The sequence below is a fragment of the Mustela nivalis genome (assembly GCF_964662115.1).
Source record: "Mustela nivalis genome assembly, chromosome: 17".
Taxonomy (NCBI): Eukaryota; Metazoa; Chordata; class Mammalia; order Carnivora; family Mustelidae; genus Mustela; species Mustela nivalis.
In genome coordinates this window covers 23,369,143-23,388,581 of record NC_139036.1, presented here as the reverse complement: position 1 = coordinate 23,388,581, position 19,439 = coordinate 23,369,143, and the positions used below count along the sequence as shown (strand labels likewise).

Here is a 19,439-nt window from a genome sequence, read left to right as displayed (position 1 = left end):
GTAAAAGATGGATGAGAATTGTCAAATCAAACCAAAGAATCCAGAAGAGTTGAAAGTTTAAGTTCAAAAAGATGTATCAGACAAATTCCAACAATCTTGGACCACCTCAATCCAAGTTCAGGACCTAGAGTGGCTTAGCAATGGGCCAGATTGTTTTCCATTGCCTTTTGATTCCCAGGGTTAGCTCCTCAGGATTGCAGACCATTGACCCTTCTCTATGGCCTTGAGTCCAGCCTACAGCCCCCTGGCCCCATAAGGTTCTCTGTCCAGATGAAAGCAGCCCTGAAGGCTGGCCTCACCCCCTTTGGGTTTTAGTCTTATTCTTATCTCAGTTATCTTATTAGTTCTTCGATGCATTTAAGATTCTTCCCCACCCCATGTCTGTCTAGTGCTTCCCCTAGTGACGTTATCAGGAAGGTTGATGGCATGGCTTAGTCCTGCACCACCAGGAGTAGAAGTCTTGACTCCTCACCTGCTTTCAGAGTCTACACAGTGTGTTAATGCATGCCTTGTCTCTCCCCCTAGATTCTCGATCTTTTAAATACAGGGAGTGAGTTCTTCTAATTTTATATACCCCTTTATATCTAATAACACACACCCTAAGCAGATGGTCAGTGAATTATTAAATGAACTTGAATCTGTCCTGTGATTCTGTTTGGCAGTGTTCAAAGCAAGTTAAATGGGTGAATGTCTAAATACAGTGTCTTTTGGCTACTACATATGCCAGTTGGTATACTTTCACAAATAATGTTTTCCATAAAATATAGAGAGAAACAGGTTAAAACATGCAAGAGAATGAGATCAGTATTAACTTTCGCAGTTTAACCTTTATAAGACACTTGAATTTGTCAAATTTAGGATTTCTTAGGCTGAGTCAGTCTAGATATTTATAAATGAGAGAGGAGGTGGCATTTATAAATTGAGGCAGAATACTGATTAAATATAGAGAAAGTATTTCCACTTGATTCCTTAACTAAAGATTTTATACTACTAAACAGGTTGGAAGGGCATTTCCCCAACCCTTAGTTGGTCGTGAGTGTCTAATCCAGTGTTCACACTTCATGTGCAAATCAGTTAATATTGGTAAAATTCCACTAAGCTGATTTCTGTTGAGTGAAGTTACTTATACTAGTCAAATGATACCTTATACAAAGCTTGCTTTGCCCACATAATTGTATGAGTTACTGAGTTCTAAATATCTCTAAATTTACACTATAATTTTCTATTTGACCCAGAGATCATTTAGAAATATATTTCTTAATTTCCAAATTTAAATTTTTAAAATTATCTTTTTGCTCTTGATTTCTAGCTTAATCTCATTTGTTTAGGGGATATATTCTATGTGATTTCAGTCCTTAGAAATTTGTTCAAGTTTTCTTATCTATATGCTTTGTTTGTATATATATATATAAATAATTTGCTTTATACTCTATACACATCTATCAGGTTAAGTCTGCTACTTATATCATTACCCGATTTTTCTGCATTCTTACTAATGTCTTTGTTTTGTCAATGCCAAAATGTGACAAAATCTGATTCTGAATTTGTCTACTTTTCCTTGTTGTACCTTCTGTTTTTGGCTCTACATAGTCTAAGAATTTATTTAGGCTTATTTCAAGTTAGAACTATTATTTCTTCCTTGTGTTTGAGTTATCTCTCATTATGATATGCCTTGCTATTTCTGTAGTGTTTGTTGCCTTAAAGCCAGCTTTGCATGAATAAAATAGTTACACCACCTTCTTTGTGGCCAGGGTTTGCATGGTAGATCTTTTTCCACCCTTGGACTTTCAGCCTTTCCATATCCTTATGTTTCAAGTATGTGCCTATTAAGCAGTGTATAGTAAGATTTGTTTTTTTATGTAAGCTGACGATCTTTGTCTTTTGAATACATCGTTTAGTTCATTACTCTACATTACTTTTAATGTAGTTTCTATATGTTGCATTTAAAGTTTTTTTTTTTTTTTAAGATTTTATTTATTTGTCGGAGAGAGAGCGCGAGCGAAAGTGAGCACAGGCAGACAGAGTGGAAGGCAGAGTCAGAGGGAGAAGCAGGCTCCCTGCGGAGCAAGGAGCCCGATGTGGGACTCGATCCCAGGACGCTGGGATCATGACCTGAGCCGAAGGCAGCTGCTTAACCAACTGAGCCACCCAGGCGTCCCTATATGTTGCATTTAAATCAACTGTCTCATTAGTGCTTTCTCTTTGAGGTTGTTTATTTTTTTCTTTCCTTTGTAACCTTCTTTTCAATTGGTCATTGTGGGCAAAAGGTAAACAAAATTCTGTTTCTTCTGCTTGACAATATTAAACCTCCGTTAAATTTCTACCTCTGTTCCTAGAATTAACACAGTAAGATGCCTATCAACAATATTACTATACAGCACTGCTTATGATAAAAATTACCCCTTTTTGTAAGTTACATCTCTGCTGGGAGAATAAGAATTGTCTGATGGGGATGACATACTTGGTCTTCCCTGAGTATAGGGACTCATGTAGTAAGCATGTCCCTTTGAGGACCCTGGATGCTATGTCTTCAGACCTATTTTAAGGGATATTGGGTACTATGGAGCATGAGGCTTTTAAACCAAGGGCACTTTCCATACCCTCTCAATGTGGATCTTATCTCTTTGCCCCTAAGCTGTCACCTGACTGTTGTGTGGACAGCTGCAAGGGCTATGACACTTCCCTTGGCAAGCCATGTCTTTGTCCTGAGTAGACATGTGCCAGGTGTGGCCTATGAATCTTTTGAGGCAGAATGTAACCCTCTGACCCCTGACACTCAGTGTTGCAATTATTTTTTATTATTCCCTTTGTTATTTTGGAAGATTTATATCATAATATTGTTTTGGTGGTTATTTGATTATAATTCCATTCTTAAATATAAAAAATCTAATATTATTTGGTACTTTTACCTCCTTGGAAAATGCAAGGTCCATAAAACATTTTTATTGCTGGGGGGGGGGACGGGGCATAAGATGTTACAATTCCATTTGCCTTCCTCTCAATTTCTATGCTGTTTTGGTCATGTATTTTAATTGTGTGTGTGTGTGTGTGTGTGTGTGTGTGTGTGTGTGTGTGTGTGTGTGTTTAGCCAGCAAAATGATGACATCATCATCATTGTTGTTACTACTTCGCAGAGTCAGTATCTGTTTAGATCTACTCATTCATCGCTTCTTTTTTCCTCTGTCTGTATCACTGACCTTGCTCTGGGATCATTTTGCTTATGCCTGAATTTCATCCTGTCCTATTCAAGGTCTGTTGTTCACAGAGTCTGTGGCTTTGTTTACCTGAAAATATTGTGTACAGTTTTCATTCGTGAAGAATATTTTTGCTGGGTGTAAGATTCTATATTGGCAGTTCTTTCCGCACTTCAAAGATAATACGCCTTTGTCTTCTGGTTTCCAGTGTTTCTTGTGAGAAATCAGCCATCAATCCATGTGTTTCTCCTGAGGGAGTGGATCTTTTCTCCTCTGGCTGCTTTTCTTTGGTATTCAGAAGTTTTACTGCAACATTCCTAAGTGTAGTTTTTTGTGTTTTTTTAATCCTGCTCATAATTTGTGGGACTTTTCCATTTGTCACAGTTTGATTGTTTTTCATCAGTTTTACCAAGTTCTTGGCTATTCACTCTTCAAATACTGCTTCTGTCCCTTCTGTCTCCCTCCTTTGGGACTTGAGCTACTCAGACCATCTCGCCGAATCAACTGTGCCTCTTAACTTCTTCATTTCTGCATTTTTGTCTCTCTGCTTTGTTCTGGGAAATTTCTTCCCAGGAATACCTTCGAAGACGGATCCATTGACTTCTCGATTTCCATCACAGTGTTTTTCAGTCCTAGGTTACGCATTTGGTTCAGTTCATTTTTATAGTTTCTGGTTCTAAAAAAAATTCTCAATATTGCCTTTTGTCGTCTTGAGCACAGTAACCAGTTATTTTATTACCTCTGTCTGATAACTCCAATTATCTGGATCCCTGCAGTCTGTTTATTTGGTATGTTTTTGCTGTTTCTAATCCTCATTATCTTGGTTCCTTATGTGTCTGGTTAATTTTTATTTTGCTCCCAAATTATATTGGCAAAATTATTTCTAGAAATAACTAGAGACCCAAGTCATCTTTCTCTGGTAAAGATTTACCTCAGGCCCTTTTGGGCAGCTAAGAGCACTAGTATTTCAAATAAGCTATTCCAGTTTCAAGTCCCCGTGAGGGCCTGCCTGCTTCTGACTCACACTCATTGCTAGTGGTATCCCAGCCCAAAGTGAGAAGGGTTTGTTTACCCATGACCTCCTTTTCAGGCCCTACTCTCTGATCTCTTTCCTACTAGCCCTATGAGGCTATTAAAACTACTCAGACCCCATCTGCTTTCTTCAGAGTTGGCAGATTCTCCTGGGGAAAAGGAGACATCAAACCTGGAAACCTCCATTGCATCCTCCTCCTCCTAGATTATGGTCCCATCATTTAATTCTCCACTGTCTTTAAGCAGGTGTTTTTTGTGTATTTTAATTGCCTGTCCTAGCTGTCCCCAGCATAAGTGCTTGTTTAAATTACCTAGTCCATCATTACTAAAGTGGAAGTCCTAATACTCTCTTTTCATAAATTAGGTTATTAGGTCCAGAGAGACTTTAACAGAGTTAGCTAAGAGCAGAGACAACAAATGCTCAAGTATCCTGATTCTGTGTGATGCTAATTCTGTTACACCACTGCCAAGTGTACAGATATATCTAGTAGCATTTTGGTATTTGCTGTGCTCAGTGACACTTCTCGCAGTTTATTTGTCAAGCAGTAAAGGTCTCATATTCCAGGAAACTCGCAGAAAATCCTCAAGTATACAGTACATCCTCCCTGCCTCCCCTATCCCATTAGGTTTGTTTTAAATTTATTTAAACTTTTTTAAAAAGTGAGCCACAATCTCCCCATATAAATCTTCCATCTGAAAACCATTAGATTCATGAGCAAGTGGTCACCTATCACTATTTTCTAAAGTAAGATTCTGCTTGTACTTTATAATAATAGCACATCTCTGCTTAATACCTAAGCCAGGGATTAGTGTTTCAGAAGAAGAAAGAAGTATCAGTTGTCTACTAATACATAACATGTCACCCTAAAATGTAGTGCCTAGAACAACAGCAATTTATTGTGTGTCTCATGATTTGGTGAGTTGACCAGCCAGTTCTGGTCTCACTGGGGCACACCAAACAGACAAGTGTAGTCAGCCGAGACTGGATGGTCTAAATGCCATGACTGGCTGAATGACTGGAGAAGTTGGCCTCTTTCTTCTTTTAGTTTTTAGTCCTGGGTTTCTTCACGTGATGGAAGAAGTGTTCTAAAAGTTCACAGCACCTCAAGGCTGAGTCTCCACGAGTAACCCAGTATCACTTCCACCATATTCTTTTGGTTAAGACAAGTCACAGGGCCAGCCCTGATCCCAGGAGTAGGGTGGAAAATTCACCTCTTGCTGGGAGGTGCAGCAAAATATCTTGGTCCTGTCTTTAAAGCTGCTCCACTGTGATGAAAAAAGGCAGGTGTGGTAGGCAGAATAATGGCCTCTGCATTTCAACACCAGTTCTCAGACACTGATGGACAGAGTGTCCTACAATTCAGATCAGTTCTAATACTAACTACCTAGAACAGCCAGATGAAGAGATGTACCCAGTAACAAGATCAGGCAGGTCTGGACATTTGGAGACCAAGAGCTTCTCTTTCCAAGGAGATGGGTTATATCACACCAACCCCCCGCCCAGTACACTGATATGTTCATCAACCAGAAAGCTCTTTGGAGCCACGGTATCTGAGTTGTTTTTTGTTTTGTTTTGTTTTTAAATAAGGGTTTTAATTACATAAGCATGATTGGTTAAATCATTAGCCCATGATTGGACTCAACCTCCAGCATTCCCTCCGTGGAGTTTAGGCTGCTAAAAGTCCCATCTCTAATCCTGTGAAGGGTTTTTGTAATGTTCACCCCCCATCCTAAATTTGTGTGGGAACTGGGCAGGAGTTACTACATTAGTATAACCAAGACAGTCTTACCACTGAAGAAATTCCGGAGGTTTTAGAAATTCTATCTAGGGACCTGTGACAAAGTCCAGATGGAGAGAGAGAGATTTTATTTTATTATTATTATTATTATTATTATTATTATTTTACAGCCTCCTAAGGTTGTCCATGCCCTAATCCCCAGAACTTGTAACCATGTTATGTTGCATGGCAAGGTAGAATGAAGTTAAGTTTACTGATTTCTGAATTTAAAGAGATTATCCTGCATTATCCAGGTAGGGCCTTTGTAAATTTAAGAGTCCTTCAAAGGAAAAGAGGAATGCAGAAGAGTCAGAACCAGGGAGACAGTATCATCTGAAAGACTTACCAGGCCATTACTGGCGTTCAAGATGGGAGGAGACCACAGGCCAAGAAATGTGGGCAGCCTCTAGGAGCTGGAAAAGATAAGAAAGTGGGTTCTCCTTAAGAGTCTCTAGACGATCAGAGCCCTGCTGACACCTGCATTTTTAGCCCAGTGAGACCCATCTCAAACTGCGGACCTCCAGAGTTCTGTGGTTTAAGCCAAAATAAATTTGTGGTGTTATAGAAGACTCCTCTGTGCTTCAGAGCCCAAGTATAACACAAAGACCGAGTTTGGGATAAAGAGGAGTGAGAGCTTTCTTGCTTCACGGGGCAAAGGTGGCTGCACAAGCCATGGCCTTCAAAAACCGCAAGCCCTTAGGGAGGAGGGGCCTGGAGTGGTTTATAGGGAAATAGAGGATCCAGCGGGTTTTGACCGGAACTGTGTAGGTGCTACCAGCCTCCTGCATCACGTCTTTAGGGTGGTACCGGTTCCTGAAACAAAAGCCTAAGAGGAGTGGAGGGGAGCTTTATGGAAGAGAGGAAAAAGAGTACTGCTAAATTGAGCTTGGCTGAAGCATTAGTGCAGCCATTTTGATTTTTGTTCAACTTTGTGCTCTTAAGCGGTTTCTGTGGTAATCCACTGTGGCAGCAATAGGAAACAAACACAGCAGGGTCTAGAAAAAGGGAAAAAGTGGCATTTTTTCCATCACAGAAAGCAGCATGATAAATCTGTCCTTAGAGCTTCCTGTGTAGATGTTGAAAACTCACTCTGTTCAGAATGCAGGTAACTTCACATTCTTTAAATCTCTCCTACTTCTTAAATGATTTACTACTTCTTTTTACCACCAGCCCTCATTAGAGCTCAAAATGGCCTCATTATCTACAGAGGACTCTGTCTCTTAATTAAAGGGCATCTGTGGGTCTGATACGTAATAGATGAGAGAAGGGACAGTAACTCTTTGCTCAGGTAAGTAGGATACATTTGACCTCCTTGATTTCTCCAGTGAGAATGTGTTACCTTCAGCAAACCAGGATCCATCTTACACAGGCACAGTTTTATATTTAAAAGGAATTGTGATCTAATACATGGTATAAAACTTAATTGGCCCTGAAGGAGGGATTTCTTGGTAGGCTCTTGCTTTGAGTCAGTGACACCTACAGGATGTTTTGTGACTTCTCTACTTGTAAATTTTAATCTCTTTTTCAAAAGCACAAAATAATGTGATGATGATGGTGATGGTGATGGCGGTGGTGGCCACGATGGTGGTGGTGGCCATGATGGTGGCTGACACTTATGGAGCACTTACTGTGTGCCAGGGCTGTGCTTACATTTTATGTTCTTCATTGCAGGTCATCTTTTATCATGGCTCCTGCCTCTTTCTACTAAATTACTCTTTCCATTCCTTTTTAACCATCTTTCCATAAATACACATAAACTCAATGTTTATACATCTCAATTATTTGCTCCTTGGTTTTATCCCCTTTCTGCAGTTCCTATGAATTTTAAAATCTAATAAATCAAAATTTTAGCTAGATGCACAAGCACTCCCAATCTTGAAGGGAAAGGAAGAATAACTACTTTATCCACAAGTATATGTCTGAGAAATTAGAGGCACTGAGCTTAATTTGACACAATTAACACTAATTACATGTTAGAGTCCTTAGTTTGGGATTTTTCTCCAGTGAAACTTACCATTTGCTGATTTATTTCTTTAGGAGCCGTATTATGTACGTTGCATCAAACCCAATGACAAGAAATCCCCACAGATATTTGATGATGAGCGCTGTAGGCACCAAGTAGAGTATCTTGGACTACTGGAGAACGTGAGGGTGCGGCGAGCAGGGTTTGCCTTCCGGCAAACGTACGAGAAGTTTCTTCACAGGTGAGAACAGACTAAAGAACTCTGTCAAACATGGACAAATCTGGAGTCCTCCCCATGCAGGACAGTGCATCAGCCCATACTAAATAGTCCCAATATTTCTCGAACGAGTAAGAGTTGAGGGAACGCCAACTATGAAAAACTCACTCAGCAGAAGAATCTCCCTGAGTTTATGATTTATGGACAATGAGAAAAGATTTATTCTGTGTGGGGGGGAAATGTGGGTGTTGTAGTTTGGTAAAAAGAACTTGCTTCAGAATCATATCTGGGTTGGAATCCTGAGTATGCCACTCATTTTCTGTGTGAACTTGGGCTAGAACTTTAACATCCTTGACTCTGTTTCTCCATCTGTAAATGAGTTTAATAACACTACCTCATAATGCTGTTTTGGGGAGGATTAAATTAACCTAAGGAGAATAGTTAGGCGCGTGGTACTTAACAGATGTTCAGTTAGTGCTGCTTATCCTTACCAATATTAGTCATTATCATAATGATAAAATATTAAGCAGTTAATCATGGAGACCATGCAGTTGGTCTACCTGGTTTGAATCCTGGCTTTGCCATTTCTTGGCTTTTTGACCATGGGCAAATTACGTTATCTTTCCATGCCTCTGTTTCCTCATGTGTTAAAAAGGGGGGTAATAATAGTAACTATTTTTTAGGGTTGCTGGAGAATTAAATGAGATTCATTGTGTGTATGTGTGTGTGTGTGTGTGTGTGTGTATTTATGTATCTATGTATATGTATTATGTATCTATATATGTATCTATATATGTATGTATATATATGCATGTATGTATGTATGTATCTATCTATCTATATATATGTACCTTAAGCAGTTAGAATGGAACCTAGCATATAGAAGTCATTCAACATATGTAAGCTCTCATTGCTGCTGTTATTTATTGTTGGTAATGATAATGATAGTTGACAACTGGGACTCAAAGTCCCTTTAAGTTCCATCTGTTCATTAATCTAAAAATATTTATTGAACATTTCCTGGGTTCTAGACTACAGATTCCACAGAGTAAGAATAAATAGGTAAAATATTAGATGCTCGGAAGACTGTCTAAGGAGATCATGGTGGCAGGAGGAGCTAGCCACACGACCATCAGCGGGAATAGCAGGTGGGGCAGAGGAACAGTGAGCAGAGGCTCTGTTGTGGTAGTGAGCCTTGTGTGTTAGGTAGCGAGCATAGCCGTGTGGTTGGAGGCTGCTCAGTGACAGGGCAGGGGTGTGAGATGAGATCAGAGAGCTGGACAGGGGCCAGATCATGTTGAGTTTTATAATCCAGACTAAACAGTTTAGATTCAGGCTAAATCTGGCAGGAACCCATTGGTGGGTTTTAAGCGGGGAGCAACGTCATCTTATGGCTATCTGAGAAAATGCTGTGGCTGCTGTGTGAGTAGGAAGCAAGGAGACATTTAGGGATGTTACTGCGGGAGCCTGGGAGAGGGGGTTTCGAACAAGAGAAAATTGTAGATGCAAGGGTAGCAGATGGATTTGGGATACGTTTCAGGGGAAGGTTGAGCAGGCTTGCTCATGGGTTGACTAGATAAGAGAGGAACAGAGAGAGGAGTGAAGGATCACAACTCGACTTTAGCATGGGTAAGCGTAGATCATCTGCCGAGATAAGATTGGGTAAGAGAGGCTGGAGGAAGAGGTCATGGAACAGGAGCAAGGATGGAGTCAAGATTTGTCTCTTCACTTCTAGGGTTGAAATGGCTACTAAAAATCTAGGTAGAAATGTTAAGTGAGCTATTAAATACACATATCAGGAGTTCCAGAAAGTAGTGCAGGTTGGAGATAGAGATGCTGAAGTCATTAGTCTAGAGATGACATAGAGAGTCTTAGAACTTTCTATAGAGAAGACAAGGAGGCCCATTCAAGCACTGAGGTTTGTGTTCTGACATGAAGGAACCACCAAAGAGAAGAAAAGGAGCCACCAATGAGACAGAGGAGATATCAGAAGAAGGTTATGTCACTACCATATCCCACATTGCTGTGCAGTCGAGTAGTCAAGTAAGACACAGGTAGAAGCTCCAGCATTTGATCTGGCAACGTAGAGGCCAAGGGAGAAAAGTCTGGGCAGAGCCCGATTTGAACAGGTTGGGAAACGAAGTGAGAAGTTGGCTGCCTTGTAGACAACTCAAGAATTTGTGCTGTGAACGAGGACAGGGAAGAATGGGAGCAGGAGTGGAATGTGAGGTCAGGAGACACTAGGAAACATACAGAGGGAGAACCCAGAAACACAGGACTGAGGGAGGTCCTTGTCATCATCATAATATCCTTGAGAAGGCAAGGCTCAGAATCCCACGCATAGGTGGGGGGTTTGTCAGTGTCAGGTAGGAGCTGGGACGCTCCCCCCCCACACACACAGCAACAGGACAAGAGGCAGAGAATATGAATACAGCACAGAAAGGCTCAGAGGTCAGCAGATGGCAAAGATGATGTTCCAATCTGATTGCTTCTGTTTTCTTAACCAAGCATGAGGCAAGGCCAAAACAGGGGAGTGGAGATAGGGAGAGGTGGTGTGGAGGTTTGAGGATAAGTGGCAATACTCATTTTTGGAGAGTGGGAAAGCACAGTTTTGTATGGTAGGATTGCCCGTCATGAAGATCCAAGTGTCCTTGTGAGATCTGAGCTTAGCCATGGACAGTGAGACCATCAGCATTATTAGTTTTCTCTGCCAGTGTTCAGCTACTTTTGCACAGCAGTGAAAAGGATTGCACTAAATGGAGATTCTCAGAATGAATAAAGTGCAGTAGCCTTGAAAATTTGAACCTCATTTTACACTAATCAAAAGGTTATGCTCAAAACTGGCCATTTTCCTTATTGAAATCATACTGTTCTTTAGATTTGGTTTTTCATTTGCTTACTGAGGCTGTAGAATTGGAATGTTTTCATAAGTGGAGATGTTTTTCTTCTGAGTCTCATTTTCAAACAGTGTCAAATTATGTTAGAAGGATTGCTAGTCCATTGTTATTACACTTAGATTTCTAGCAACTGCTCGGTCACAGAATTTGGTTTTTTGTTATCACCCATAAAAAAAAATCAGACATTAAATATTGGAATGAGCTGGGTGGGACTGGGTAACTCTACAATGAGGCTGAACAGAAAATATTTTATCACGAGACAGGGAAAGCCATGGCAAGTAGCTGGGGTAAGAGAATAGTAAGCAAGCCTGACTTGGAGGAGACAAGGAATTAAGGAATTTTGCAAGTGCATCCACATCTTTTACATTCAACTCAGGAGGTGTTTTTTTTTTTTTAAATATTTTATTTATTTATTTGACAGAGAGAGATCACAGGTAGGTAGAGAGGCTGGCAGAGAGAGAGAGAGAGAGAGGGAAGCAGGCTCCCCGCGGAGCAGAGAGCCCGATGTGGGACTCGATCCCAGAACCCTGAGATCACGACCTGAGCCAAAGGCAGCAGCTTAACCCACTGAGCCACCCAGGCGCCCCAACTCAGGAGGTTTTGGTGTGTTTGTTTCTTGGCATGGGAGACGTGCTGTAAGGATTGGAATTTGTTTTCTAGTACATGCATAAAAATACAGTAGAGGAGATTCAAAGGAACCTGTGAATTTCAAATATGGAGGTCTTAGTGACATAAGCGTAAATCCATTCCTACTCCAAGAACATCCCCAAATAATGTAAATTATGTTTCTTTAAAACCAAGAAAATGCACAGCCACACTCTGGAATCAAGAAGGGGCTTGAGTCTTAATGAACTTGGAAATGCGACTCCCTCCCAAGATGTGAAGCAGATGTGAAGACTAAGGTGTAAGCCAAGGTTGCAGTTTTAAGGAAGGACTGCCTTTGCCGCTCAGGAAACCATCCTGAATGTACTATCTCTGTGGAGTTGGCCATTGCTGCAGCACCAGGAGATGGCCGCAATGGCCATAACAAGGGACATGTCAGTGGTTGCAAGGGGGACATCGTAGCATGATGGCTGACATTCTTGAAGCAAAAGTCACCATGTACAAGAGCCAACCAAGGCCAAGATATACCCAGAAGGGATCTGTGGAAGTAGACAAGATAGCGGTGAAACATCTAAGAAGTACCAGACCTTGAAGAAGAGACAGTAAACCCAACAGATGCCAAACCTTACCCCCAAGGAACCAGAGCAAGGAGTAAAGGGCATTGGAATAAGCCTATTTAATATTTTCAGAGAGAGAAAGGAAAGAATTATGGTCCTAGACTAGGAATATGAAGTCAGAAAGAATAATTAGAGATTTGGAAAATGAAAATCAGATTAAACACACCTGAAGAGAGTATCGTCCATCAGTAGGAGAATGAATCAGCAATGGGTCACAGACTCACACAGTGGCTGCTAACCAGCATTAAAGGGGGTGACTGGCTGCTACAGCGACATGAACGAATAGCACATTGTGTCAACAAAGGATAGTCACCAAAGAATACATACTGTATGCTGCCACTTATAGCAAGTTCGAGAACAGATAGAAGTCAGAACCTTGGTCAGTTCTGGAGTGGGGGAACTGGTGGGAAGAGAGAAGGAGGCACTCTCTACAATTAAAGGGAGTTCTGCCTCTTGACAGACTGTCAGTTTGATGGGTATACATTTTTCAAAACTTGTTAAACTCTATACCTAAAAGTGTGTTTTTGACTTTGTGTCAGTTTTACCACAATTTAAAAAATTAAACTAAACCTCTTTTAAAAAGCACATTGGTAAACTGGAAGATCAAGTTGAAGCATTCTTGCTGATGTCATCACAAAGACAGAAATGGGAGAAACTAGAGCTCAGGCAGTATATAAGGTCAGTCCCGGAGTGCCAACAGCCGCTCAGGGGAGCACCCAAAGGGAAGGAGAGAGAGAAAAGGGGAGAAGCACTGTTGGAACAGGTAGTGGCCAGGAATTTTCCACAACTGAAAAAAGACAGAAATCTTCAGATCAAAAGAATACACTGAGGGGAAATCATATGAATTTTTTAAAAAATGAAACTAAAGTATATTGTGTTCGGTTTTAGAATGTTAGAGATAAAGGAAAATACTTAGAGCTCCTGAGAAAAGACAGAGTACTACCAGGGAATGAGAACCATCAGATGTCAGATTTCTCATTAGCAACATTAGATGCAACTAGATGAAGCAGCAGTATCTTTATGGTGAGAGAGGATGAACTTCATACTTGGAATTTTATTTCACGCCAGGACGCCTGGGTGGCTTAGTCAGTTGAGCGGCCATCTCTTGATTTTGGCTCAGGTCATGCTCTTGGGGTCCGAGGATGGAGCCCTTCATCAGGCTTCATGCTCAGCCGGGAGTCTGCTTGAGGATTCTTTCTCTCTCCCTCTCCATCTCTCTCTTGCTCTCTGCCCCCCCACTCGCAATCTTTCTCTCAAATTAAAAAAAAAAAAATCTTAAAAAAAAAAGAATTTTATTCCATGCCAAATTATTCCAGAAGGTCAATACAATAAAAATATTTTATGACATATATGGGCTCAAAAAATTTACCATTCAGAGATGCTCTGAAAAATCTTCTAGACCAAAGGGAAACATAAATGTGGAGGAGAAAAACGGAATGCAAAAAGTAATATTGAACAAATAAAGCAGTGAAACTTTTTGTTAAGTGTAAACATGTATCCGTTGTAAGTGGGAAAAAGTCTTTGGTAAAAATCTGGAACAAAAATGAAAATTGGAGTGAGGAGTACAAAGTAAAGACTTTTGTACTGTTTATGGGAAGGATATAGATGATAACGAAACAGGAAAAAAGCATATATTTTCATATAAATATATACTTTTTATATATTAAAATTTTTATTTTTTATATATATATTAAAAATTGTAAGACAGTGTTATTAATGGTGGCTAATGCTTGTGAATTGCTCACTGTATATCCCAGGGCCCTGAGGGCCCTACCTGTAGTGTAGTAGGTAGTAAGTCACTGGAGGGGACAACCAGGTAAGGAGAAGATGGTTCCCCCCATTTTTATGCAGATGAGGAAACAGGCACGATAAGGTGAGTAACTTGCCACAGATCTCAGAGCCTAGCTGAGGTAAGTAGGAGCCCTGTTTCAACTCAGGCAGTTGCCTCCAGAGCCCACCATCAGTGCATTGCCTCACTATTGAAGGGATGGCTTTCAAATCAAAAGACAAAATAAAATAAAGAAAACTCAGTCTATCCAAGAGGAAAAACGGTAAAAAGCAACAGTGAGAAGGCACACCTAATAGAACATGTAAAAGGAGTTGAGATATTGGACACATTCATCCTAGAATCATCTAGGAGGGGTGCTGTATGAGGCAGTAGGGTATGCATCTGGGAAAATAGCCTGTTTCTACTACACAGACTGTTTATCTTCTGCTTTACATAAAATGAATTTGTTCAGATTGATAAATGACCGTGTTATTTTACAATCACACCAGTTGAACTCATTAACAAAAACTGTGGGACGTGGGATAGGATAGACAGTGTGTATTGATCTAATGATTCTGTTGCTGGCGAGAGAAAAAGTAACATTTTCCACTGTAAATTTTTGCTTTTAGATTCTGCAGATTTTTTAAAGCTAGGTTTGAACCTTCATTTTTACTTGTCACTTTTCTTTATTTTTATTCCTTTTATCAAAAAAAAGCGAGAAGGATTTTAAGTGCTCTGATAACCTTAAAAGCTGCTCAGGTCTTTCAAGGAGATAATACTAGTTGTCAGGAAGCAGATGAGTTCAGCTTTTTAATTCACAAGTTCAGGATGCTGGTTTGCGGGAGAACTGGGGTCTTGCTATTTGACCATTTGGAAGAAAGGAAGAACACCTTGGCTGAGCCGTATGGTGGGGCTCGCTTCCAGCTTCTACAGTATGGCGAAAATTTCAAACACACCATGACTACCTGTATGATAGCCCAAATGTTGACTTTTACTCTAGTGTTACAATGAATTTGGGGTGATTCTGATTTTGTTTCCTTTTTTCCAGTGATACTACCTCTCTCTCCATATTTGAACTCTTTCATTCAGTTTCTGTTTATCTCCCAGTCTGGCAAGTGAGTAGGTTTTTAAATATATAGCAAGGAATAATGGAGGTTGATGGTTGATGAAAGAAGACAGTCAAAGACTAAAATAAGCAGGAGCCAGCCTTTGAAGTAGTGAATGAAAAGGCATTCCAGGCGATGGGAACAACATATGCAAAGATTCTAAAGCAAGAAAGAGGCAACTGCACTACAGGACCCTAAAAAAGGCCAATGTGATTGGATTATAGGGCTGAAGGCAGAGAGCAGTAGAAGATGAAAATGATGTAAGCCTTTTTAGAAAAGTCCTGTGGCAGCTGAACTTGCGGAATGAATTGGGGAGGAAGTGGAAGACAATCCAGGAGGCTATTGTAGTAAGCTTGACGGTGTCTTAGATTAGGATTGTGGCAGTAAAGATGAGAATTACTGAATTTTAAATATACTTTAGAGGTAAACCCAATAGGATTTGATGATGAATTAGAGGAAGAGCTGACAGAGAAGAGAAGGAGGCAAATAAAAATTCACAGGATTATGGCTTTAGTAAGTGTGGGCACTGAGCGGGGAAAGTAAAAGAGAAATGTAAGATGCCTTGAAGATTTATGTAGGCATTAGATGTATGCATTTAAATTCGGAACTCAGAGCTGGGCTATGGAAAATTCATGAATTGAAAACTAAAGTGGGTGGAACAGAGGAGATGACATGGGGAGGTTTTACATGGAAGAGGACCTGATATGAGCCTTGGGGGACTCCCAACATTTGAGGGTCCAGTCATGGAGGAGCAGTGCCAGAAAATGATATTGAGAAGAAATATCCAGAGAGACAGAAGGAAATCAGGGAGATTGTGCTGCCATGGAAGCTCAGAGAAGAGAGATTCATCAAGAAGAAGGGATCAGAAGCTATTTAGGTATCTCCGCAAGAAATGTGTAAAGCCCAACGAAGACCATTTAAAGATTCCCAGGAGGCACAAAAGTAAACTTGAACAAGTGGAAAGACATCCCTTGTTCTTAGATAGGATGATTCAACATCATAGATAATTCATTGAGCTTAATGAATTTAATGTGGGAACCCACTAAAATACCAGCAGGATTTATCTTTGTTGTGATTGTTTTCCCCCTGGAACTATGAAGATTGATTCTAAAATTCATGTAGAAAAATAGCAGGCAGGAATAGCTAGAACAGCCTTTTAAAAAGGAAAGGATGAGGAGAAATCACCAGATATTAAAACATACCTGGGGGCTCAGTTGGTTGGGCAACTGCCTTCAGCTGGGGTCATGGGATCGAGCCCCATGTCGGGCTCCCTGCTCAGTGAAGGAGTCTGCCTCTCCTTCTCCCTCTGCCTCTTCTCCTGCTTATGCTCTTTCTCACTGTCTCTGAAATAAATAAGTAAAATCTTTTAAAAAAAGAAAAAGACATCTGTGATTAAAACCACAAAGGACTGATGCACAGTTGGACAGACAGCAATGAAACAGACCAGAATGTGTAGAAATACCATGAAGTAATATGTAATATGTAATATGTGATGTAATATGTGATTGAAGTGCCCTATTAAATCACTGGGAAAAAGATGAGACATTTTAGTAAATAGTGTTGGAACAACTGGGTGGCCCCTTGTCAAAAGATAAACTGGATCCATACCTCACGCCGTATACCAAAATAAACCGCAAGTGGTTGAAAGATTTAAGTGTACACGATGAAAACATACGACTGATAGAAGAACACACGACTGATAGAAGAACACGTAGGTGAATTACCCTGTAACCTGAATGGGAAGAGGGCCTTTCTTGTATGGATTAAAATTCTGACGTAATATATGAAAAAAATTACTGAATTTGGCTACATGTATTAAACGACTTGGCACTGGGGGATTTGGGGAGAGTGCTGTGGTTGGCAGTCTTCTCAGTCAAAGTGATCCCACCTCTTAGTACTCAGGCTCTTTGCCATCCCCTTCCCTTGAATGTGGGCTGGCCCTAGTGATATGCTTCCAGCAAGATGGAATTTGGCCAACATAATAGAATATCACTTTTGAGAGGAGGCTGTGACCCCGTGACTTCCGTCTTGCTCATTTTCAGACATAAAGAAGCTGGGCGCGGTGAGCTGCCTTATGAGAGGCCAGCAAGGCTGCTTGCACCTAGAAACACAATTGGTTTTTTGTGTATTGATCTTATATGTGGTTTTCTTTTAGTGATAATAGTTTTCGTCCAAAGATCTGCTTCATTTCCTTTGAAGTGAGTCATAAATAATGTTAGTTTTCTTCCTTCCCCAACCATACCAGCTTATCTATTTATTGGTCTCACTGCGCTGGCTGGGAAACCCATAATTGAGGCATCGTTGTCTTCTTCTGTGCATAAAGAGAATTTGTAAAGGTTACCTATCTATAAATGGTGTTTGCTCTAGGTTCTTGGTAAATTAGCCTGTACTAGATGAAGGAAGGGTCCTTCTATCCCAAGTTTAGTAAGTCTTTATCATGAAAGAGTGTTGTATCTTATTAAAGTCTTTTTCTACATCTCGTAGCAGGTTGATGAACAGAATTCAGTATTTTTTTTCCTATCTATGAAGTGTCTTGAATTTATTAGTCTTTCTTAATAGACCTTTAGTCTATTAAGACCAAAAGGTTTTTCTCCCTTAACTTGTACCCTGTTCATTTTTCACACAGATACAAGATGATCTCTGAATTCACCTGGCCCAACCATGACCTTCCTTCAGACAAAGAGGCTGTCAAGAAGCTGATTGAACATTGTGGTTTTCAGGATGACGTAGCTTATGGGAAAACCAAAATTTTTATTCGAACACCCCGAACACTGTTTACCTTGGAGGAACTCCGTGCCCAGATGCTCATAAGGATTGTCCTCTTTCTACAAAAGGTAATTTTAGATTTCATAAATAGGGATCAGGTCTTGCTTTTATGTTCTTAAAATTTTGCTGGATGTTTTCTTTGACTCGGGAAATGTTCACCATGGTATATTCTTTGTATCTTTGCCTCTCTTAGAATGTTTTCTGTTGCCTCCACACATGACACATTTATTTGGCTGCCTGAGCTCAAAATTATTCTGTCCTCAAAATTCAAGACATTTTCTCTTCTGATGTTTAAAGTTAGGGAGATGTCTGAAGTAGCCAGCTTTTTGTCTCTTGTCATTAACTGGGTTTTTTTTTCCCCCTCAGCCTAACTGGGTAAAGGACTTTTTTTTTTAATCTGGTAATTGCAAAATTTTGCTGACATGTTTAAAACCCCCTGCTCAACCATCATAACCAAGCACCAGCGCTTGACTGAGGAGTGAGGTGCTGACTGGAAGCTCATTAGCTCATAGTAGCGCTCATCATTATTCTGGTCAGGGCCCCTTTCTCACTTCATTCACTCACTCATGTTTTTCTTTTTATCTGCCATACCCATTTCCGTGCCTTCCTGATGAGCCATTTTTATTTTAAAAATTATATATAGGGCGCCTGGGTTAAAGCCTCCGCCTTTGGCTCAGGTCATGATCCCAGGGTCCTGGGATCGAGCCCCGCATTGGGCTCTCTGCTCAGCAGGGAGCCTGCTTCTCCCTCTCTCTCTGCCTGCCTCTCTGCCTACTTGTGATCTCTATCAGATAAATAAATAAAATCTTTTAAAAAATTATATATGTATCTTTTTAAAAATCTTATGCTTCTGCGAGAGGTATGTTTTCTATGGAGTGTATACCAGGAGAAAAGCTGCTGAGTCAGATGGTGTAGCTGGCCTGATTGGTATAAGTAGTGCCCATTTCCTCCCCAAAAGGACTGTTTGCACCAACTCGCTCAGGGAGTTATTTTGCCCACGTCCTGACTGGTAGCGTCCAGGCACCGCAGTTTTGTAAGAGTAGTGGGCGTACTGGTATCTCACTGTGGTTTTACTTTTTGTTTCTCTGGTTACCATTGAACCTGAGCATCTCACTAAATGCTTATTTGCTCCTTGGGTCTTCCTGTAAACTGTCCTCTGTCTGTTTTTCCCCTGGAGCTGGTACCATTTTCTTGTTGATTAGCAGACATTTCATTGAGTATTTTGGACACATGTCCAAATGTGTCCAAATGTCACATTAGACATTTAAAATATGTTCTTTTTTTTTTTTTTTTCCATTAGAGAGGGAGAGGGTGGCAGAGGGAGAGAGAGTCTTAAGCAGCTGTGCAGCCTGGTACAGGGCTCGATCTCATGACCCTGAGATCACACACAACCTCAGACACCCAACCAGCTGAGCCACCCAGGTGCCCTGAAGAGAACCCTTAACTTTGACATTATCAAATTCTTCAATTCTTCATCTTACATTTTGTTGAAGAGGGC

At 40.5% G+C, this 19,439-nt stretch overlaps 1 protein-coding gene across 1 annotated transcript in view; it reads left to right on the top strand.

Annotated features, from left to right (window-relative positions):
* The window catches only part of MYO1D (myosin ID), a 341,412-nt gene that overhangs the window by 133,072 nt on the left and 188,901 nt on the right, over nt 1-19,439 (top strand). The window contains 2 exon segments of the mRNA XM_082707407.1: nt 8,042-8,208; nt 17,802-18,009. Of these exon segments, the coding sequence (XP_082563533.1) occupies nt 8,042-8,208; nt 17,802-18,009 (375 nt within the window).